Source organism: Suillus discolor (genome assembly GCF_016758755.1).
Source record: "Suillus discolor strain FC423 chromosome Unknown F5147scaffold_28, whole genome shotgun sequence".
NCBI classification, from domain to species: domain Eukaryota; kingdom Fungi; phylum Basidiomycota; class Agaricomycetes; order Boletales; family Suillaceae; genus Suillus; species Suillus discolor.
The window spans coordinates 299,531-319,223 of NW_024541275.1; the positions used below are offsets into that span (position 1 = coordinate 299,531).

A 19,693-nucleotide genomic window follows, 5' to 3' on the forward strand; every position below is an offset into this window, starting at 1 on the left:
ATAAAACAACATCTGGCACAAGATAGATGACAAACTAGGTAATTTTTGAATTATCTCAGGATAATGTTGGGTAATTGAGATAGAAAAAATACTGCCATTCCTCACAATGTCTTCAGAATGTTTTCCAAGGAGACATTGTCTTTTTCCCCCAGTGAATATTCCCAAAAAAGAAAATATCAAAATGGATCGTCCTTCTAAACTTACTCTGCATGACAAAAGAGCTCTTGTTCATCATATCATATCTGGAAAGGCCTCTCTGCTGTTCAAGCCACAAAATACATCAATTTCATCATCTCTACCACACTCTCCACCGTGTCAAACAGTCAGGAACACTCTTAAGGTAGCTAATCTTAAAGCTGTAGTCAAGAAGAAGAAGCCCCTACTATCACCAGCCCATAGGAAGAAAAGACTAGCATTTTCTTTAAAGTACCAGCACTGGACTATAGAGAACTTGTTATATCAGAAATGCAGAAAATCATGTTCAGATTTTCTAAGATTGTGGAAAAGATTATCCCGACATTTTCATTTCAATTGGACCAGCACCAGCTCTGTACAGCTGGACCACCTGCCCATTAGACTTTAGAACCCTACTACTATGATAAAGACCCTAGGGATTGCTTGTTTTATTCAAATAGCCAAAGCTACTCCCTTAATCATGTGGTAGATTCTCATTTCCATAGACAATACTTCTACTGCTCTAACTAAAAAGCAATTTTTTCATTCCAATTGTGCAAGCACCTTATAGGAATTATTACCCATCCTGCAACTTATACAGTGGACTTCAGTAGTAGCACTGTAGTGCTAAACCCCATACCAGGGATGCTTTAGCTTATTATAGGTGTGTTATTTACTTAAACCATCAATATATATTCTCAGCACATGCTTACAGTGGCATGCCTGTGTATATACAATTCTCTCTAGCTATATCTGAAATATACTATGATTCTTGACCTGGTGAAGGATCTTCAGGGATGGACTTGGAGATATGAAGGAAATAGTGTAATATTCAATCCTCCTGGATTGAATTGTAATAATTGGTCCAAAAAAGAAGCTGAGCAGACCAGCACAGAAGGATTCTACAACTTGGCATCTACCGTCATGAAGACCAAGGAGCTAGGGACCCTAAGGCCTGCTCTATAATCTATGGGATTAGCTGCAGATCACCAGATCAAGGTCATTCTCAAGCTTCTGCATAACCTATATAGACTCATTTTGCTCCTAAGCATCTCTCATAATGAATGAAAGGTTTTTGAGTTCATAATACATGACAACAATGCATTTTCCATTACTTCCATAGATCCTGGTCTGATCAGATGTCAGTTAAATATATTTTGCCTTCAGCAGTGTAGCAGCCTACTTTCGTCCATAAAGATTGAGAAAGAGTCTTAGCATTCTGATGTAGGAGATGATCCTTTGACATTTACGCTCCTTATTATGTTGCTGCAACTTCCCCCTAGTGTGTCCATGTATTTCATTACGCCAGATCTGAAACATAACTAGGTGCAGGAAGCAATCCTGGTGTATTTACCTTTGGACGGGCTGTTCTATATGTGAGGAAAGTGAATTCCTAAGTAATCTTTGTTGTTCTCAAAGGAAAGGACTTATATTCAGAATACTCACTTCAAGTAAGCATCAACAACAATGCTGGGTATTCTAGGGAAGATGAACAGTGTAATATGAGTGGTAAAAGCAGAATTAAAGCCTTATGGGATGCACATCTCCCAGGTGGGGTCGACAAAATATTACAACATTGCTATCTAGGAGCATAACAGATTTAGTCAATAGAGTAGCAGTACTGGTGGTGGAACTTACTAAAATTTTACACAGGATGAGATGCATATTCTAGAGGACATACATCAAGTGAGGCTTGGATTAGAGCATGCATTCTGTTATTGGAATTCTATCATTCTAGCTAGCTACATGTCTATCCACTCTAACACATTACTGCAATCCTACACCCATATTGAAAAAGACATCACCTATTCAGTACATGTATATTTCTATCCAGTTCATGACTACCACAGGGTCTAGTACATATATGACCAACTAGTATTCTACTAGGATATGATACATTCATATATGTTATATATCAGCAAAGCTAAGCTCAAACACTATTAGCAGCAATGCATTTTAACTACTTAAGATTCAGATTTACTTATCATATACACTACCATACCACTTCTTAGCATAGGGGCCTAGGCTGTCAGGACTAAATACAAACCAGCATCATCAGATGTTACACAGCGGCTTAGGAAGTGACCAAGGCTTCAGCCAGCCCCTGAACTATCTACTGGATTTAATAGAAGCATCACAATCTGTAGTGTGAGTTGTTTTGACAGTTCCCTAACAGAATTGTCTGATGAGAAGCCTATAGATATTAGGAGCCAGACAGAGATGGTGGAAAAGGAGAAGGGGTACAAGAAGGAGGAGAATGAGAAGTCTGAATGTGATGAAGAAAGCGGTGAAGAACCTGAAGGTGAAATAGAAGTCAAAAAAGTAGTTAGTGTCAAAATCTTGAAGGTAGTGTGCCTAGCAGCTGGTTTCCTACAATAAGCTGATGAGCTTACTATAGAATGGTTAGAAGAGATATCAGATAAGGTAGGTAGGCTATGCAAATCATCATTATGCCTATCTGCCTAAAATAAGACTCTGGTGTATGCTTTTAGTCTTACTTACTGCTGTGGCAGCAATAAAGTATCTGATGTCAATGCTCATAAAAATGTTGCACCATTGGCCAGAGAGGAGAGCATCAAGTGTAATATCAAACTGGATGTGTTTTTATGGCCTTTAATTTATGACTGTTTAACTAATATTTATGTTCTCAGTTGACCATGACATGTTTCTTTTTACATTTAAGGCAATAGAGGAAAGATTTGGGCATGACATACTTTACTCATGTGCAATGTCAAAGAGCTGGGGTGGGAAAATACTAAGCTAAGGTAGGAAAATAATGAGATAAAGCATAGCATCAGAGGGCTGAGATGAATTGTTGAGGAGCTGAGGTAGGAAAATACTGGACTAAAGCATGATATTAATGAGCTTGCTAGGTTGAAGCCTGATATTGAATAGCTGAAGTGGGATAATGCTCAACTGAAGCACAACAACAATGAGCTCAGTGATCAAAGAGATGAAACCTCCAGAGCTGTTTTAGGTGTTCATCTTGTGTTTTTTTTAGTTGTTATTGCTTGTCACACTCATATTTGAGCCTTACAGGATAAAGTTGCAGTTGATAAGATCCATTAACAGGTACACCTTAACATGGATCATGATTAGCTTGCTATAATGTGCGGGTATAAGAGCTAGAGAGAGTAGAAAGAGAAGGCTACTTTGAACCCAGGAGATGATCCTACAGTTTGAACTCCAATCATGACTAAAGCAGAGGTGATGCTTCAGTATTTCAATGATATATCAGACTATTGGAAGGATCATCTGACTCTCCAATTACTCATTCATCCTAACCATATCAGGACTTACAGAGATATTGCAGCTCACACCTCAGTAGAGAAGGCCATAGGGAGAGTATTCTGGCTCTTACCACTGTTGATGACAGGACTCATATGATTGCTATATTCCATGCAGTTTATGATAATAAACCATGAAAAGTCTTTGCATCACAATTACGAGATACTTGAAGCTTGAATTGTAATCTGAAATAGTTGAGTGGCATAGACATTTCTGAAAATCCGAGAGACAGTACTGCCAGAAGGCACTGCAGATGGGTCCTATGTAAACAAAATTCAACAGAGATTCTGTCAAGCCAAGCATGCTCTTACATCACTGACATACACCTTAGTTGTCATGAGGTTGTTTACTAAGAATACATATAGTATGTGACTCAGGTGGAGCCATGTCAGCTATATACATGTTGATGTTGGAAATCACATTGAGTGGCATGACTCTGAGAGAAGTGTACTAGTATATAGGGATTGTTTAATTTCCCATCTAATATAGTCACAATAGTTATACTCTCTCTCCACAGTGGCAGAACAAATATTACCTTTCTTTTATGATGAATCATGATCATAAGAAACATGCAGCCTTTGTTCTGCCTTCATGAAAATGTGCTGTCTGGATAGTTTCAAAAGTTATCTGAGTCTCTGTCATGACTTACTAAGTCATTATCCCATCAGATCTTATGCCCAATTGCACGATAAACTCACACAGCCCAGGCTCAGCAGACTTCAAAGGTATATAGTACTGGATAGCACTGCTAATTTTTATCAGTTTATATTCAACAGGATATCAACAGCTGTGATGAGTAGATGCTGTGGCTCAATTTGACGCATAATTTTAGGATTTTGGTTTAGTCTGGTTATCCCCTACAGTAGTAAGTATGATTAATTTATACAGGATGGAAGCATGAATGACACCAGCACAAAGTACATCATTTCAGATCCACATGAGACTAGATGACATATTCTAGAGGACAGAGCCCAAATTTAAGGGACCTGGTGATTCACTGATAAGAATGGATAACTTACAGCTATCTCTAAAAAAAACAAATAGAAGATCTATGTAATGCACTAGAATTCATTATTTGAGGAATTACAAAGAGTGAAGTCACAGTATCTTTCCTGAAGTCATATTTGGAGTGGTTTATATGCAAAAAACAATTCACCATTGCTGTTTGATTGGCTAGAAGTCTGTATCTGTTCACTGCAGGCATTTTTCAAATTTCCTCCACTAAACATCTAAAAAACATTGATTGAGAAGATAGAATTTTCCTCTTAATATTCCTATCAAAAAATTGAAAAAGTAATTCATGTATTAATGATTTTCTGTGTGTAGGACATAATGCAAAAATTAGACATGTTCCTTCAAGAATAATGCTGTGTTTTCCATCCGTTGTCTTTTAAATAGCAGCTTACAATAGTGTTAATTTTCTTCTCTATGTTTTTCTAATGTTTGATGCATGGCTCATGGCTTGGTCATGCATTAGACTGAGAGATTGCAAAGTTAAGCGAAGCCTTGTGTTAGAATGGTGGGAGTACAGTGCTGTAATCTTTCCATCCAAGTTGTCTTCATTGAGCCTCACTTCCAATTTCTTATCTCTGAAGGGAATGCGCCGAAGGTTATTACTTACTATGAAACAACTGCAGCACTATAAACCTCACTGGAACTGGCATGATGATGGCCGAGAAATATTGGTTCATAGTGATCAATCACAATGCAAGATCTTTATATATAGGAAATTTATACCCAAATAAATGCCACCTACACAAAGTAGGCCACAGTATGACAGATATTGTCCTAACACTCCAGCATGATTGCAGTGAACTCTTTCTCCCTTTCTCACATTAGTTTTGCCCCCTCAGATATGATAGATATAATATTAGTTTTGGATAATATCATGCTTGAGAAACAACCTTACAACCAATTTGGTGAACCACTTCCATGAGGGTTAATCAAATTTCATCTGAGAAATGAGTTATTACCCACATAATAAATATTCAGTCTCAAACATACTGACACAACTATATCAAAACAAACATATCATGCACTTTATAACTGATGAAGCACTTGTCATTCACAGCTGGGGGCAAATTTTTTGAGACATCATAAACCTGCACAACCTGGTCTTTGACAAGCAGAGCTCAGGGCTGTAGAAATCAGCTCCTTCAGAAGTATGGAAAGACATTGAGTGAACCAAATGAAAATTCTCACAATACCTGGAAGGTCGTGGAAGGAAAACAACAGGTTTTTTGTGATTAAGTTATGTGACTGAACATATTTAAAACAGACAAATCACTTATTTCCACTGTGACATTCAGCCATGGATTGACAAATGTCTGGTAGGATAGATGGCAAACCTGTGTGTGAAGTTAGAGTAGTATAATTAGGAGCACTTGAATAAATCTGAGGATAGTAGCTTTGTGTCCACTAATGTAGTCTCTTGATAATCCATGGAACAGTTTCTTCTCTGAGTCTAGATTTAAAATCATGTCCAAATCTCCAGTGCTAGTCTGTTTGCTTTTCAATGTGATTGCCATGTCCAAGTCAACCTTTGCCTTGACTCAACAAAATTATAGATTTGAACATATTTCTCCTAACTGTTATAACTGGGGTCGTTCTTCTTCACTAAGACCAAATAGTCTGTATCTAGCGAAGCAGTGTTCTTCCTATGAATATAGGTTTAGAGTATTCTGGCTAAGGACAGCGACACTGACTGCCTTAAAATAGTGTTTCAAGGCTACTAAGGTAGATCCCTTAGTAGAGCAGATGTTCCAGGTAAAACCCAGTAGATTAAAGTGAGAAATACAAGTGGTAACTACTGTGCTTAAATAGACCATATGGAGCACACAGACTAAGCTAAGAATGGAAGGCATAGGGTGCGTTATCAAGATAGAAGTCCAGGTAAGTGATAAGGCCAAAAGATAAGGGCTATGCATAGGAACAATATCGGTTGCTAACACGATAAGAGATCTTGGTAATGTGATAGATGATATACTGGAAGGTGATCGGTCTCTGTATAGTAGTAACAGACAGTGACTATTGTCCGGTGATAGGGGAATAAATGAGGGTGTACTTTGACCGTAACACTAACTGCCAATAAATCCAAGTTAGTGGCCTACATAGTGGAACTTAGAAGCCCTCAGAAAAGCCTAGTTGCAAATTTCATATTCCAGAGTACCAGAACTAATGTCAGAGTGCTGAATGCATCACATTTGGAGCAGAGGTTTGTCACAGTTTCAACAGATATATAATATCAATATTCACCTTCTATTTTTATTAGATGTATGGTTGTGCCATAACTAAATATTTCCCTTTATATATCGCTACTCACTATTTAAGGAGTTTGATCAGTGATTGAACTTGAACATGAGTATCAACCTAACATAGTGATATCTCCCTCCAGGTCCTTCCATGTTTATTAACTCAGTTGATGAAAGCAACAGTTCTGTCACACTCCCCCATGAGGCGGAACACCCAATCTTGGTTCTAACTCCTATATGCATCAGATTACATATGTGATATGCTATATCCCTGATGTTTTCACTTCAGATTGGAATACCAACCCCTGTTGGCAATACAATGCAGGACAAGGAAGCAACTGTTGTCACATCTTTCATAATTGCATTGCTTGGAGATAAGCCCATGCAAACTGAGTGTGAGTTCATCAGCATCTAAATGTAAGTCTTTTTTGACCTCAACCTTTAACTTTTGCATATTATTTTGCCACAGGTATTGATTTGCCATAGAGCAATGTCCTTATGGAAAGTCTGGGAAAAGCCAATAAATTCATATAGCTAGGGGTTTTTGGTCTGCAATTGTATCATCATACCTAATAAAGTGATAACTATCAGCATGAGATCTTGGATCTGAAAATTTGCAAGCTGTGCCATGCCATGAGAATAGTCCTGTAAGATTGAGATATTATTACTTTGTTATAATTTAATTATTAAACACAATGAGAACCAACATTTGGGGCTAATTCCCTTTCTGGAACAGCATAGAACAGCAGCTGGTTCCAACAAATGTGAATCTAGGTCAAGAAGTTTCCTTTTTATGGATCGTTTGAAATATCTAGATGCATTTATCTCTTAATAGTCATTGAGCCAGAGGATCTAAGCTGGCAATAAATTCAATGCAGCTCTATAAAGTCATTTATTTATTCAATTTATATATCTCCACTACCTACTAACCCACCCTCATTGGACCTAGGCATTAGGGCTATTATTGGAATGCAAGAGACCCTTTACTCAGTGTATAACACTCATACTGATTTGATCAGCTGCTCACAGTTTTCTTTAAAAGGTCACTTTTTAGCTAGCAGTAGAGATGACAGTCAGTTAATAATTTGAAAGACTTCAATGGGAACCATTCACCATCAGATCACCACCCTCAGCCCTGTCTTTGCAATGGTATGAGATCCTTGCTACAAGTTGAGACTATTTTGCATGTGTGAGAATGGGAAAACTTTGCTTATTGATCGCTTTCAGGTAGCTTATCAAACCAATCAAGACTTCAGTGCCTCTAATATATATTAATTGCAGGGTCCAGATCACTAATTCCTGACTGGCACAGTAGCACCAGTATATGCATTAGATGTCAATGCATTTATTGGTTACTTAGCTATAGGCACCAGATCTGAAGTACACATCACACAGGAGATCTCTGGCAGTGAGCTTGCACAATCTCTTAGTGCATTCTGATGGTTCCAACTTTGAGCTGATACTTTCATGATATTCACAATCTTCCCCAAACCCGCTGATTTGTCTAATATGTTATCTCATAACAGAGTTCATCCAAGATCCATACATTTCTTGAAGAATAGCACAAGGTTGATCATCTCCTACCTCAATCATGGCATTATGTAAGTTCCATTATGCCTACACCAGTTGCAACATCTTTGATGTGTGATGGATGTTAGAATCTAAAGACCTGTGGTGCCTTATGGCACATTGTCCTACCTCTTGGTCAACGTCAAATGTAAATCCATGTTTTCCTGTATGCATAAGCTAATATTTGTGCTACTAGTGGTTATGCTGCTTTATCGCATTGTATACCTTAGGCAAGAAGGAACCATTGCAGTTTTTCCTCCAGCCTACAAATATAGGTATCAATTTTTCATTTGGAATAAGCTTTTTGCATGGGGAGAGAGTGGTTATATGTGGTTCACAGACAGGTAGTGTCAAAATTTGGGAGATGCTTTCTGAAGAGCATCTGCAAATGCTCAAACACAAAGGTTTATACATATTATTCTACTGGTGGAACTCTACTTACTCCAACCCAGATGTTGTCATGTAGCAAATATCTGTGCATACATTATTTGTATACCTATATTTAACATATCATTAACAGGCCTATCAAGGTAATACATGTGCATATATTGCTATAGGGTCTATTGAAATAGCTGAGGAGACCTAGATACTTTTGTGGCAAGCAACCAGAGATAAATAACCATCACCTCAATACTCTAAGGCATCTGCTGATAGTCGAGTAGACCAAACTGTTGGCAACCCTTTGTGGGAGGATATTTATAATTATATGGTCAGTCTTGTTTTTATGAAATTCATTGTCAATGGTGAACTTAAATCACAAAGTGAAATATCCTTGTCTGGGATCTCAATCAAGATAAAATCAAACTTGGTATCATCTCTGTCCTCATTCTTTTTTTGCTTCATATTCTGCTTTTGCAGATCAATGTGGTGCAGGTGAGTCTAATGTTTTCTGTATCTCACTTCAGTTCACTTATTGTCCATGATAACAGACCGGTGTAGAAATATATATCTTAAACACTTTAGAACTCCACTACCACCAAGCCAGTCAAGCCTCTAGCATTTTAGCTCTGACATGAAGGTTCATCTAGTACTGGTTCAAATCTGCCTTCTTGTCACTTCTTTTGTTAGAAATTTCATACACTGTAATGAGATTAACATGGCTAGCAGAGAACTTAGGAGTCGAGGATATTATTGAGAGGCAAGACTTGTTATTTTGGAATTCAAGAATCATGCACACCATTGACTAGTTGTTGTTTGTATTTTCTGAGTATTTCCATTTCTTTTAGTTTTCTGATTGTTTCTGGCAGGAATTTTGCATGGTCTTGGACCAGATTCAAACTCAACCATGAATGTTAGAATTCTGGCCAGTCTTGGCACAAGTCTATGCAGACTTCAGGCCTATGTCTAGGTAGAAGTCTGGGCACCCCTCAGCACACTCGACAAATTCAGATGGAGTTGAATCAGCATGTGGTTCACCTAAGCAAGGTGGGTCTTTAGGGTCATGATTCCATGAGGCATAAAGATAGTGTGTGATGTGTTTTTCAATTGCTTCTTCTTTGTCTAAGTGACTTTGCACTAGTTGCCTGAAGGCTGCTATATAATGCTGCCTAGATGTAAGTATGAGTGACTAGGTATCCTGGAACTCAACCTGTTGCAATGTATTCAGATCTGTCCAGCTGCCTTTCAATGCTTGTCCAGGTGATATGCATGAACATTCAATAATGATAGGCAATGTGGTGCTCTGCTTCATGCATTGGATGCTGTTATCTTCAAATGAAGCAATCATTTTGTTGACTTCTGTTTTGTTCTGAAGCCTGTCATTGTAGGTCCCAAATTGTAACCTATTCTCAATCATCAGTAGATTGATTTTCCCAATCCCAATCATTGCAACTTTGCATGCTGCATCGAGTTTTTGGTTTTTCTGTGCAAGATCATTTGTTAGCAGTGTCGCCTGCACCGGCTGGGTGTTCAATATAAAGGTATTGCTGCTTGATGCAAGCTATTTGCATCTGGTATGTTATTGTCCTCACTCAACTTTCTTTTCACTTACATCATTATCATTATCATTATCATCAGTATCATTCTTGGCTTTTCTCTTTCCTTTGTGTGATGGCATGGTGGTAACATTGAAGGTTAGTTTTCTTATTGATCATTGTACATATTCATCACTTACATACTCTCCCTGCCCTGAACTGCCTCATGGTGTTATGCACTATGGGCTTTCAGTATATTAAATGTTATCTTATTCATATTAATGTTCATATATATATATAAATATTGTTCTAATATTAGCAAGCTACATTTTGCAAGGATGAGTGACTTGAAAATGTCATGTGACATTAGCAACCTGGGAGAGACAGACTTGCACAAAGACAAGGCCATGAGGTCACTAATTAATTGATTGATTTCCTTCCTACAGAAATTGCTGTGTCATTCTACATCTAAGTGAGTCATTTATTAGTACATCAAAAGATTATGCAAGTACATATCCTTATCCTTTCACATGAAATGCATCTTCTTGGCCAAATTTGCATGTTTGCCCTCACAATTCTTCCTCCTGGGTTCAAGGTCGAGAGCAACATTAAAACCCATGCATATGGCAGGGCTGATCCACCACATAAAAGTGAGCCTTGCCTTGATTCTTGTAGTTTGATAATAATAGTTCAATTTAAATTTCATTTTATATATAAATATATATACCTATATCTATTTTTGGTTTAATCAACCATTCTGAACTCAAATATTGTTGCGCATCCAGTTATGCTCAGCATGTGCATCAGGATATGATTTTCATGGATATAGTGATAGTTATGTGCCACATACAGAACCATGTCTGAATGCATATTGGAACATGGTTCTCATGGATATAGCAATGGTTATGTGCTGCATATAGAACTGTGCCTGGATGCGCACATGTATTGACAATAATATCTAGTCAGATTGGTGGTCTATGTATTTATCACTCGTTCTATATCATGTTTGCTACTAAAGATGGTATGGTATGTGAATCTGGGAAATATAGGGGCACGTGGTTCATACTTGACCCTACATTCAGGTTTGTGTCTGGATGGGTCCATTAATTGCAAATGAGCTGCATCTAGAGCCTATTAATGAAGATGACAATGCCTGGCAGCTGGCGCATCCATCTCATAGATCTCCACCTCATCGTCAGCATGTTTGGTGGATGTAGATGATGATATTGTATGCTTGTCTACTAAATGAGATGATGCTGTATGCTTTCTAAATGAAGTTGATGCAATACCTACCAGATATGAATGATGAGGTTTGCATACATCACTAAATATAAATATAAATAACACACCTGGATTGATTTCATATGTCTAAGTGGACACACCTAGATCACAGGCCATGTAAGATCCAAAGAGGAACTCTGCGACACAATATAGACCAAATTGTTGATCTGTGAGCATGCCCATAATGTTCTGATGATACTTGACAACATCATCCTATGTGAGGACTGACCAATCGGTGTTGAAGATGCCAGCTTTCTACACATGTCCAGAATGAGTGCTGGCTAGACCTATACAAATGAGAAGGAGAGGACCAATGCCTTTGTTGCTGTGCTTCTTGTTCCAAGGCATGGAGAAAGTCTACATATTGGAAAAATAATCATGGAGAGGACTGGAGCAATCAAACACAACTATGATATACACCAGGACCATAGCAATGAACTGAGCTGCGACTTTATACCCTTTGCAACTGGTGTTCAACCAAGTCATGGTGTGGATGGCCTTGTTGAAACTATATATGGTAGTGTATTTGCCATAGTCGGAATGATTGTTATTATCATAAAAGAGATTAGGGATAAACTTGCTAACATATATCCCTATTACCATGGCAAGCTAATGAAGGGGTTTAGATGCATCAAACTCGGCAAAAGCCCACTAATAAGCCTGATAAGTGATAGAATCCACTGAGAACTCCTCAGATGGGACAGTGTGAGGAAGAAAATCTGGCAAATTTTGAAGAGTGATAGAGCAAGCTGACTAAGCAGCACCAAATCACAGGCTTGGGCACATTGCAAAGCTTCTGCTGCACCATTATTACTCTGGGAGGCAAGAGATTTAGCTGATAGAAGCTGAGTTGCTTTGCCCAGATTGATCTATGATTGAAAGTGAGGTTTACAATACTGGCCACCTTGACCTCCAGAGAGACACCAGGAGATGTTATTTATGTGAAGGTGATTGGTAGCAATAATAAAAGCATTTTGTAAAAACATGCACCAGCCACAATTTCAATGAAGAGATTGGAAATGGTGAAAGCTTCAAGACAATGTACAACTGGAAAGGGAAGTCATGCCAAGGCAGGAGGAGCTCTGGGAGCCATCTCACATGAACAGAAAAGAGGCTACAGAGCTATTGGAGTTTTGGTATGATCGACAAGAGAACTGCCAAGACATCACATTTGAGTTTCATGGATAGTGGAGCAAGGCTGATAGGGAAATTAAACCTCCTGCGGCATGGAGTTGGGAGTCTGAAGTAGATGAGCAGGGGACAAAACGGTCCAACTGGACAACCAGGATGATGGCTGTTATTGGCCCTGAAACCTCTGATGACAAAGATAACCAGCTGACACCACAAACATTAAAGGAAGGTGTTGGATGGGTGAGGAATTGTCGGGTGTCATACATCCGAAAAAGGTTGATTCAACATGCCAAAACATCTTATGTATCTAGCAAACTGGATATGGATACAAATGATGAAACATCGGTAGTCCAAAAGGACAGAGAATTGGTGAGAAAGTTGATCAAGAGGTCCAGAGATTGATGTAACACTTGGATCGGTGTTGGGCTCATATCCTGCCAATCTCATAAGTATTCCACATACACACTCCTCAACACCCCTCTTACCTTCCAGGAGTTCTGTGCATTCGTCCAAGTCGTCCAAAGGTTGTCCGTCCATTTCCAACGCCTGCATACACTTCTGAGCCTCCATACCATGTCTCGTCCGTATCCATTTGACTTCACTGGTGCATTTTTACCTTGTTAATCTGTTATTGATTATGTCTTAGGGGCACATATGTTGTCGGCCCGTTGAAACCTTTGGTTAATACGTATAGCAGCACGCCTCACATGTTATTACATGCATATCTCTGTAGCAGCTCGCCTCAAGTCTTATTACATTTTGGATGGCTTATCTCGCTACTGGTTTCGCCTACACAGTTTCTGGACTTTCACGCTATAGGATATAATCTGCCTCGCTAGCTACTCGCACTTCACTTCACTTTCCCTGCTACGAGTCATAGTTAGTAGAGTCACTTTCGGATAGTCGTACTTCGTGCAATTGATCTTTTGTTCATTCGGAACAATTGTTTGGCCTGACTGCTGCCATTTCGCATCTCACTGTCTCTAAGTTCTTTCGATAGACTTTGCCTAGTCATACTTCGCAAGTCTTATACTTTGACACACCTGCCGTACTTCTCTTGGAACCTTCACTATTCATTGGAAGCTCTTCGGACACTTTGCGCAACCTTGGACCTTTGTTTCTTGATGTCGGACCACCTTCGGACAACTTCGGACCAGTACTTCAGTACTTCGGACACATCCTCAGAACACCGACTGCACTCTTGGTAGCTTTTTCTTCTCTCACCTTCGATCTTAACAAGATATCCCTTACATTATATCAAGGAGCATTTCTATAGGCAGTCTCTTTGGGATGAACATTGCACTCGCACATTGAGTTCTTAAGGTAACATATTTGTAGCACCCACATAGAATCAACTCTTTACATCGAGAGAGACATCTCACAGAGAATGGACAGCTCAATTCACATATGACAGGTGTTCATCTTGCCTCTCGGGCAAGATCTTATACTGAAGCCAGTGACAATCCTGGTGTGACAGAACCATCGGCTTCCTGGGCACTGCCGACCCCAGTGGACAATCCTTGCAGGGTGGGCCCAGCATCCCATCCCACAGGCAAACTGCAGCCAACTTTGGTCAGTCCTTGTGGAGAGGTCACCCAGAAAACAAATATGAGGCAGATCATCGGACACCCAAATGGTAGAAAGAGTCATGGCAATAAAGACAAACAGAACAAGCTGCCCAGTGATGAACATCAGATTAGAATTAAGGCGAGAAAACACCCTGCTGAAGAATCATTGCCCGAGTCTCCTGCCAAACAAACTAGAAGTCAAACAACTGACAGTTGTGGGAAGAGATCCAAGAAGCCGAACCCTTGGTATGCTGGGAATGTTTGCTTGTGAAAGTGTCATCGGAAAAACATTGCCATTGTATGACAGCCATACACCCAAAGATACTTTGTATATAAAGTGGCTCAAAAAAGTATCTGAATGTTTATAGCTTTTCATGTAATTGCTTTACCATGTGTCAGGGCATGGAAATATGACTAAGCTATAGGGAGATATCAGATAGGTCTGCTTCTCTGCTTTAGCTTTGTCCCCTATAGTGTGAAAATATAATGATATTGTGCGAAGATATAAATATTTTAAAATGATGACTCATTTGGATACTTTTTTGACTTTGACTTTGACTACTACAATCTCTACAATTCTGGTACTTTGTGTGATCTCCTTTTGCCCTAATCAGATCTTTTGATCACTATATTTTAATTTGTCAGGCTGCTAATGCTACCAAGGCCACTAAATTGATTATTTTCATCATCTCCATAACCATGCACACTCAAGTAGTCAGTAAGACTCTCAAGACAGCCAATTTTAAAGCTATAACTAAGAAAAAAAATCCTTCTGCCTTCAACCTATAGAAAGAGAAGATAAGCTGTTGCTTTAAAGCACAAATACTGGACTGCTAATGTCTAGAAGAGGGTTATCTATTTATATGGGACTAAAATCAATAAAATGAGATCAAGTGGCCAGAAATTTGTATTAAAAATGATAGGAGAACCATCAAGATAAAGAGAAGTCAAACAAACACTTAAGTTTGAAGGAGAAAATCTGACAGTATGGGGCTGTATGGGATGAAATGAAGTAGGCATTTTCTATAAAGCTGAGGGAAGGATGAATGTAGAGCAGTAAATCTTCATTTCATAAGAGTGTCTGCTAAGAAGCATGTAGGAGTCATGGGTTAATGATGAAGATACTATTTTGTCACAAGATAATGATCCTAAGCATACCTTCAAATTGGCTATCAATGGCTTGGAGACCATGATATTACTATTCTATCATGTCTAGCACAAATCCAAGACATCAATCCTATTGAATATCCCTGGGAATCACTCAAGAAATTGCTTGTAGCATATCAAAATCCACCATAGGGGCTATTTTAGCTATGGACCAGTGTTACAGCAGAATGTGATAACAATACTAAGGATAAATACCAGAAATTAATAGAGAATATGTCTAGAAGAGTGGCAGAAGTGATTAGGGCAAAAGGAGATCACACAAAGTACCAGAATTGTAGAGATTGTAGTAGTCAAAGTCAAAGTCACTGCCGGACAGCGTATCGGCACTAAAGCAATGGCACGACGACGCAATGAACAGATGTTGGAAAGAGCAATGGAGGAAATCGCCATGTCACGCGAGAGCAAAGAACATAGACCCCACGATGCCATCAAACAAATTCATCAAACTCGTTGCCCCAGTCCCAAAACGCAAAGCCAGCGTGTACATCCAGCTTCACACCCATCACCTCCCCCTCAATTACCACTTACACCGCATAGGAAAACATGACTCACCCCACTGCCCAATGTGCCCCGGCATAGACGAAACTGTTCACCACTACCTCTTCAACTGTCCACAATACGTACAAGAACGTCACCAATTCGCCAACACTCTCCGCCGTCAAGCAACATCTATCTCATTCATCCTCACAGCTGAAGAAGCCACCAAGCCGCTCATGCGCTACATCGGGAAAACAGGCAGATTCAAGCCAACGTTCGGTGAGATCTCGGACAAATAGACAGTTCACACGAATCACCCGCTTCACAGTGTACCACCACCCCGCACGAATATACTCAAGACATCACTTAATCAATCTAAACCAAACCTAATCATCTCTGAGCCTAGAGGGGAAACGTCTCGCCGGTCGAGACATCATTGTAGGAAAAGAAGCGGCTTCTCACCAAGCCCCATCGCACCACTCCACTCCCTCTGTATGAAATCAGCGTCGGCCTTTGCCCAACACCATGCTGACAGAGTACGTGTTTTACCATTGACGAAACCACAGCATACACATACACACATACTTACAGTAGAATAGGCGGGAGCAAGCCCCCCGCGATTAGGGCTATGTCCAACATAGGGTCCTTGACCCCAGCGGACAATAAAATTGATTTTTTTTAAAAAAAAAGTCAAAGTCAAAAAAGTGTCCAAATGAGTCATCATTTTAAAATATTTATATATTTGCACAATATCATTATATTTTCACACTATAGGGAACAAATCTAAAGCTGAAAAGCAGATCCAGGCTTCAGCAAATCACCCAGAATGTGTCTGTTGGTGTGGAGAATATCCAAGGGAACATGTGATCCATTCAGCCTAAAGACTGCATTCTCCACTGTAGCATGGATATGTTTGTCTGCTACAATGGCATTAGTTGAGGGTGATCATTAGCACAACAGATTACTCACACATGTCATTTCTGATGGCCTTCATCCAGCAATTCAGTCTGAGTATATCTTGTCTCAGTTCATTGTCTTTATCTATGGCTGTGAGAGGCAAACCTATTAAAGTCCAAAAAAAAATTATTTACCTTCAGGAGATAGCTCCTGGCTCTCATGTGTCAGATCTGTTGCTATGCGTGATGAAGGTGCTGAGCTTAACTTAGTAAATGGTCCATGGCTCCCTAGTTTAATAAATCAACATGAGCTGGATTCGGGGTTGCTGAGAACTTACATTGTGCCCAACCAAGGTCATAGGTAGGCTCCTCATTGCTGGTGAGTTCAATAACATCTCCATCAATGACTTTGGTGGCCACAGATCCATCATCCTGTGTGAGGTCAATGAAGTCTTTGTCCATCAGCTTTGCACCTGATGTGGTATGACACCACCTGAGATCATTTGCTCGGTCATTCTCATCCAGCGCCAAATCTGGTCTGTCATCCTGGGTAAGATCTATGCAGTCCTGCATCGGCTCTGCGCCCAAAGTTGTGCCATCCCACCCAAGATAGTAGGTCCAGTCATCGTTGACTGAATCTGAGATAGAGTGTGCTTCCAATTCATGATTGGTCGACAAGTTTGTCCATCCAAGATCATAAGCCAGTATATTGGCATCAGATTCTGCTATCACACTTGTCAATACCAGCAGACATCAATATAAGAACAAATGCTCATACTGTTACCACTGGGGTATGTCGAGCTGTCTTAGTCCGAGTGGACTGAGATTCGGCGAGACAGACGTGGTTCTTCTCTCGAATGAGAGGTCAGAGGTTTCTGGCTAAGGCAAGTATCGGCGACTTCCTTAGAATAGTGGTTCTTAGATAGCAAGGTTGGGGACCTTGCTAAAGGACTAGTTCCAGGTAGAACCCAGTAGATTAAAGTGAAGAACTACATGTGGTACGCTATGTATCTATATAGCGAGAGTTCAAGCGGAGCTTGTAAATGTGTATCAAGATAGAAGGCGGACAGCCCGCTTGGTGGACGATAAGAGATAAGAGATAAGAGATAAGAGATAGTAACCATGGTGCGGACAGCCCGCTTTGATAAGAGATGATCGGCTAAACATAGTGATGGTTGCTAACACGGAAAGTCAGCTTAGTGATGATATGAGTAAGAGTCTGGAAAGTAATTGGTCGTTCATCAACAGCTGTGTTTAAGTACCATTGTCCGGTAACAAAGGAGAAGCGAAGAGAATTAGTGTGCCGTAACACATACCTCCAGTTTCCTCTGAGGTCTGTTTGGTGACGTTTGATGCTGTGGTAGCTTGACTGGCACCAGTGGGTGAAGCCTTTTTTGGTGCTAGTAAGCCTCACCTGAGATCATACAATGGTCCAGATTCATCTTGAAGTTGTCGACATTGTTGGTTAGGATATCAGAAACTGCAACAAACAACTCACCAGTAGTGTCATCCTCTTTGGAAGTTGTACTGGTCTCCAGTAATAAATGGGGCAGAATGCTCCACCCGAGATCATAGGACGGACCTTCAGCTATAAACTGATCCACCTCTTCCTCTTCATCCACAGACTCTGGAGTTGAAGGATATTCAGGTGACCACAACTGAGATGATTTCTAATATTTGACAAACATTGCTGTAAGTAGTTGATTCAATCAGAGTCCAGGAGATATAGAAGACAGGACTTACCAGAAAGTTCTTAAATGACATCTTCGACTCCGGTGATATGCCAGTCACAGAAATGTACTGGAAACAGCAGGAATGTTTTTCTTGCAAGACTTCAATATAAATAGCAACACATGCCTAGAGGAGGTGCAGAAAATCAATGATGTCAATATTTTGGGACTTATAGGTGTAACCACAAAGGTGCAAAAGGATAGAGCAGTGGCAAAGATGAATGCATGGCGAAGCAATGAGTCAGAATCAGAAGAATATTCTCTTGGTTGGATGCCAACCTGGGCTAGACTCAAGACAGCCATCGCACAATCACCTACAATGATCATGAGACGATGGTCATGGACGTCCAGGTTGTCCAACATTCAATTCAATGTTGCACATTTGGTTATGATATTTATAAGGCATATGTGGCTCATGCTGATGGAAGATGTCTTAAAAGGCATCCAACCCTATCCTAACACACTTAGGGAGGCCATGATGTGCTGGACAATAACAAGTATCGATGATACACTCGCTTGTGTTGCTTTTGAAGCCTGCAATGCTGGTTTGCATGACCATACAGGCGTAACTGCAGGTCACTTAGGTCCCAAGTCAAGAGCCTTTGTGGACAGATGTTCATTATTCTTCCCTGACCCTGATGCTTCCCACAAGTGCAATGCTCAGTGGTGTTCACTATGGGAAGAACATGGATATATTAGAGAATTTCATAAGACAATGAAGAAATTAGATGAGGATCAGCAGGAATCACTGAAGCAAGGTTTACACGATGTATTTCCAGAACTTCACTGTCTACCTGCAAGCGGTGCCAGAGTGTGAATCCAAAAGAATGATGTCATGGTGTTCATAATGAATCATGTGTTTTACAAGATCGACCATGTTGGAAGGAGCAGCCAGAGTCAGAGGAGAGCTCCAAGAGTGCCTCGTACTATGAAGATTATCAAGGGAAAGTGCATATTTGTGGCTGATCTGATGGATTCGCAACCATTCGACACTGATGGGAATCTGAGAAGGAAGACAGAGCGGCAAAAGTGTCAGAAGATTCACAAAAAGATGACTGTGGCCAAGAGAAACAAAAGGGTACCCCTGTCATATCCCACATTCCAGACCCGGACCTATCACACATCATTTCCGGACTTCTGGATCCAGCCAACTTCTATCTATCGTCCGGATCTGACCCGCGTCTATCTTCCGTGCCTTATCCCTTTGTACGTTCCTTCTCCAGTTAGACTATACTCATTTTCCGTACC

The 19,693-nt window shown here is 40.0% G+C and overlaps 1 protein-coding gene across 1 annotated transcript; it reads right to left on the bottom strand.

The window, feature by feature from the left end:
* Positions 1 to 16,252: 16,252 nt before the first annotated feature.
* Positions 16,253 to 18,479, bottom strand: F5147DRAFT_652948 (uncharacterized protein; the record flags this gene model as incomplete). The annotated part of the gene is made up of 9 exons (XM_041433718.1): positions 16,253 to 16,347; positions 16,405 to 16,464; positions 16,641 to 16,739; positions 16,789 to 16,881; positions 16,911 to 17,003; positions 17,054 to 17,437; positions 18,130 to 18,195; positions 18,298 to 18,385; positions 18,459 to 18,479. The coding sequence occupies 9 exons, from the start codon at positions 18,477 to 18,479 to the stop codon at positions 16,253 to 16,255; spliced, it is 999 nt and encodes a 332-aa protein (XP_041292745.1).
* Positions 18,480 to 19,693: the final 1,214 nt, after the last annotated feature.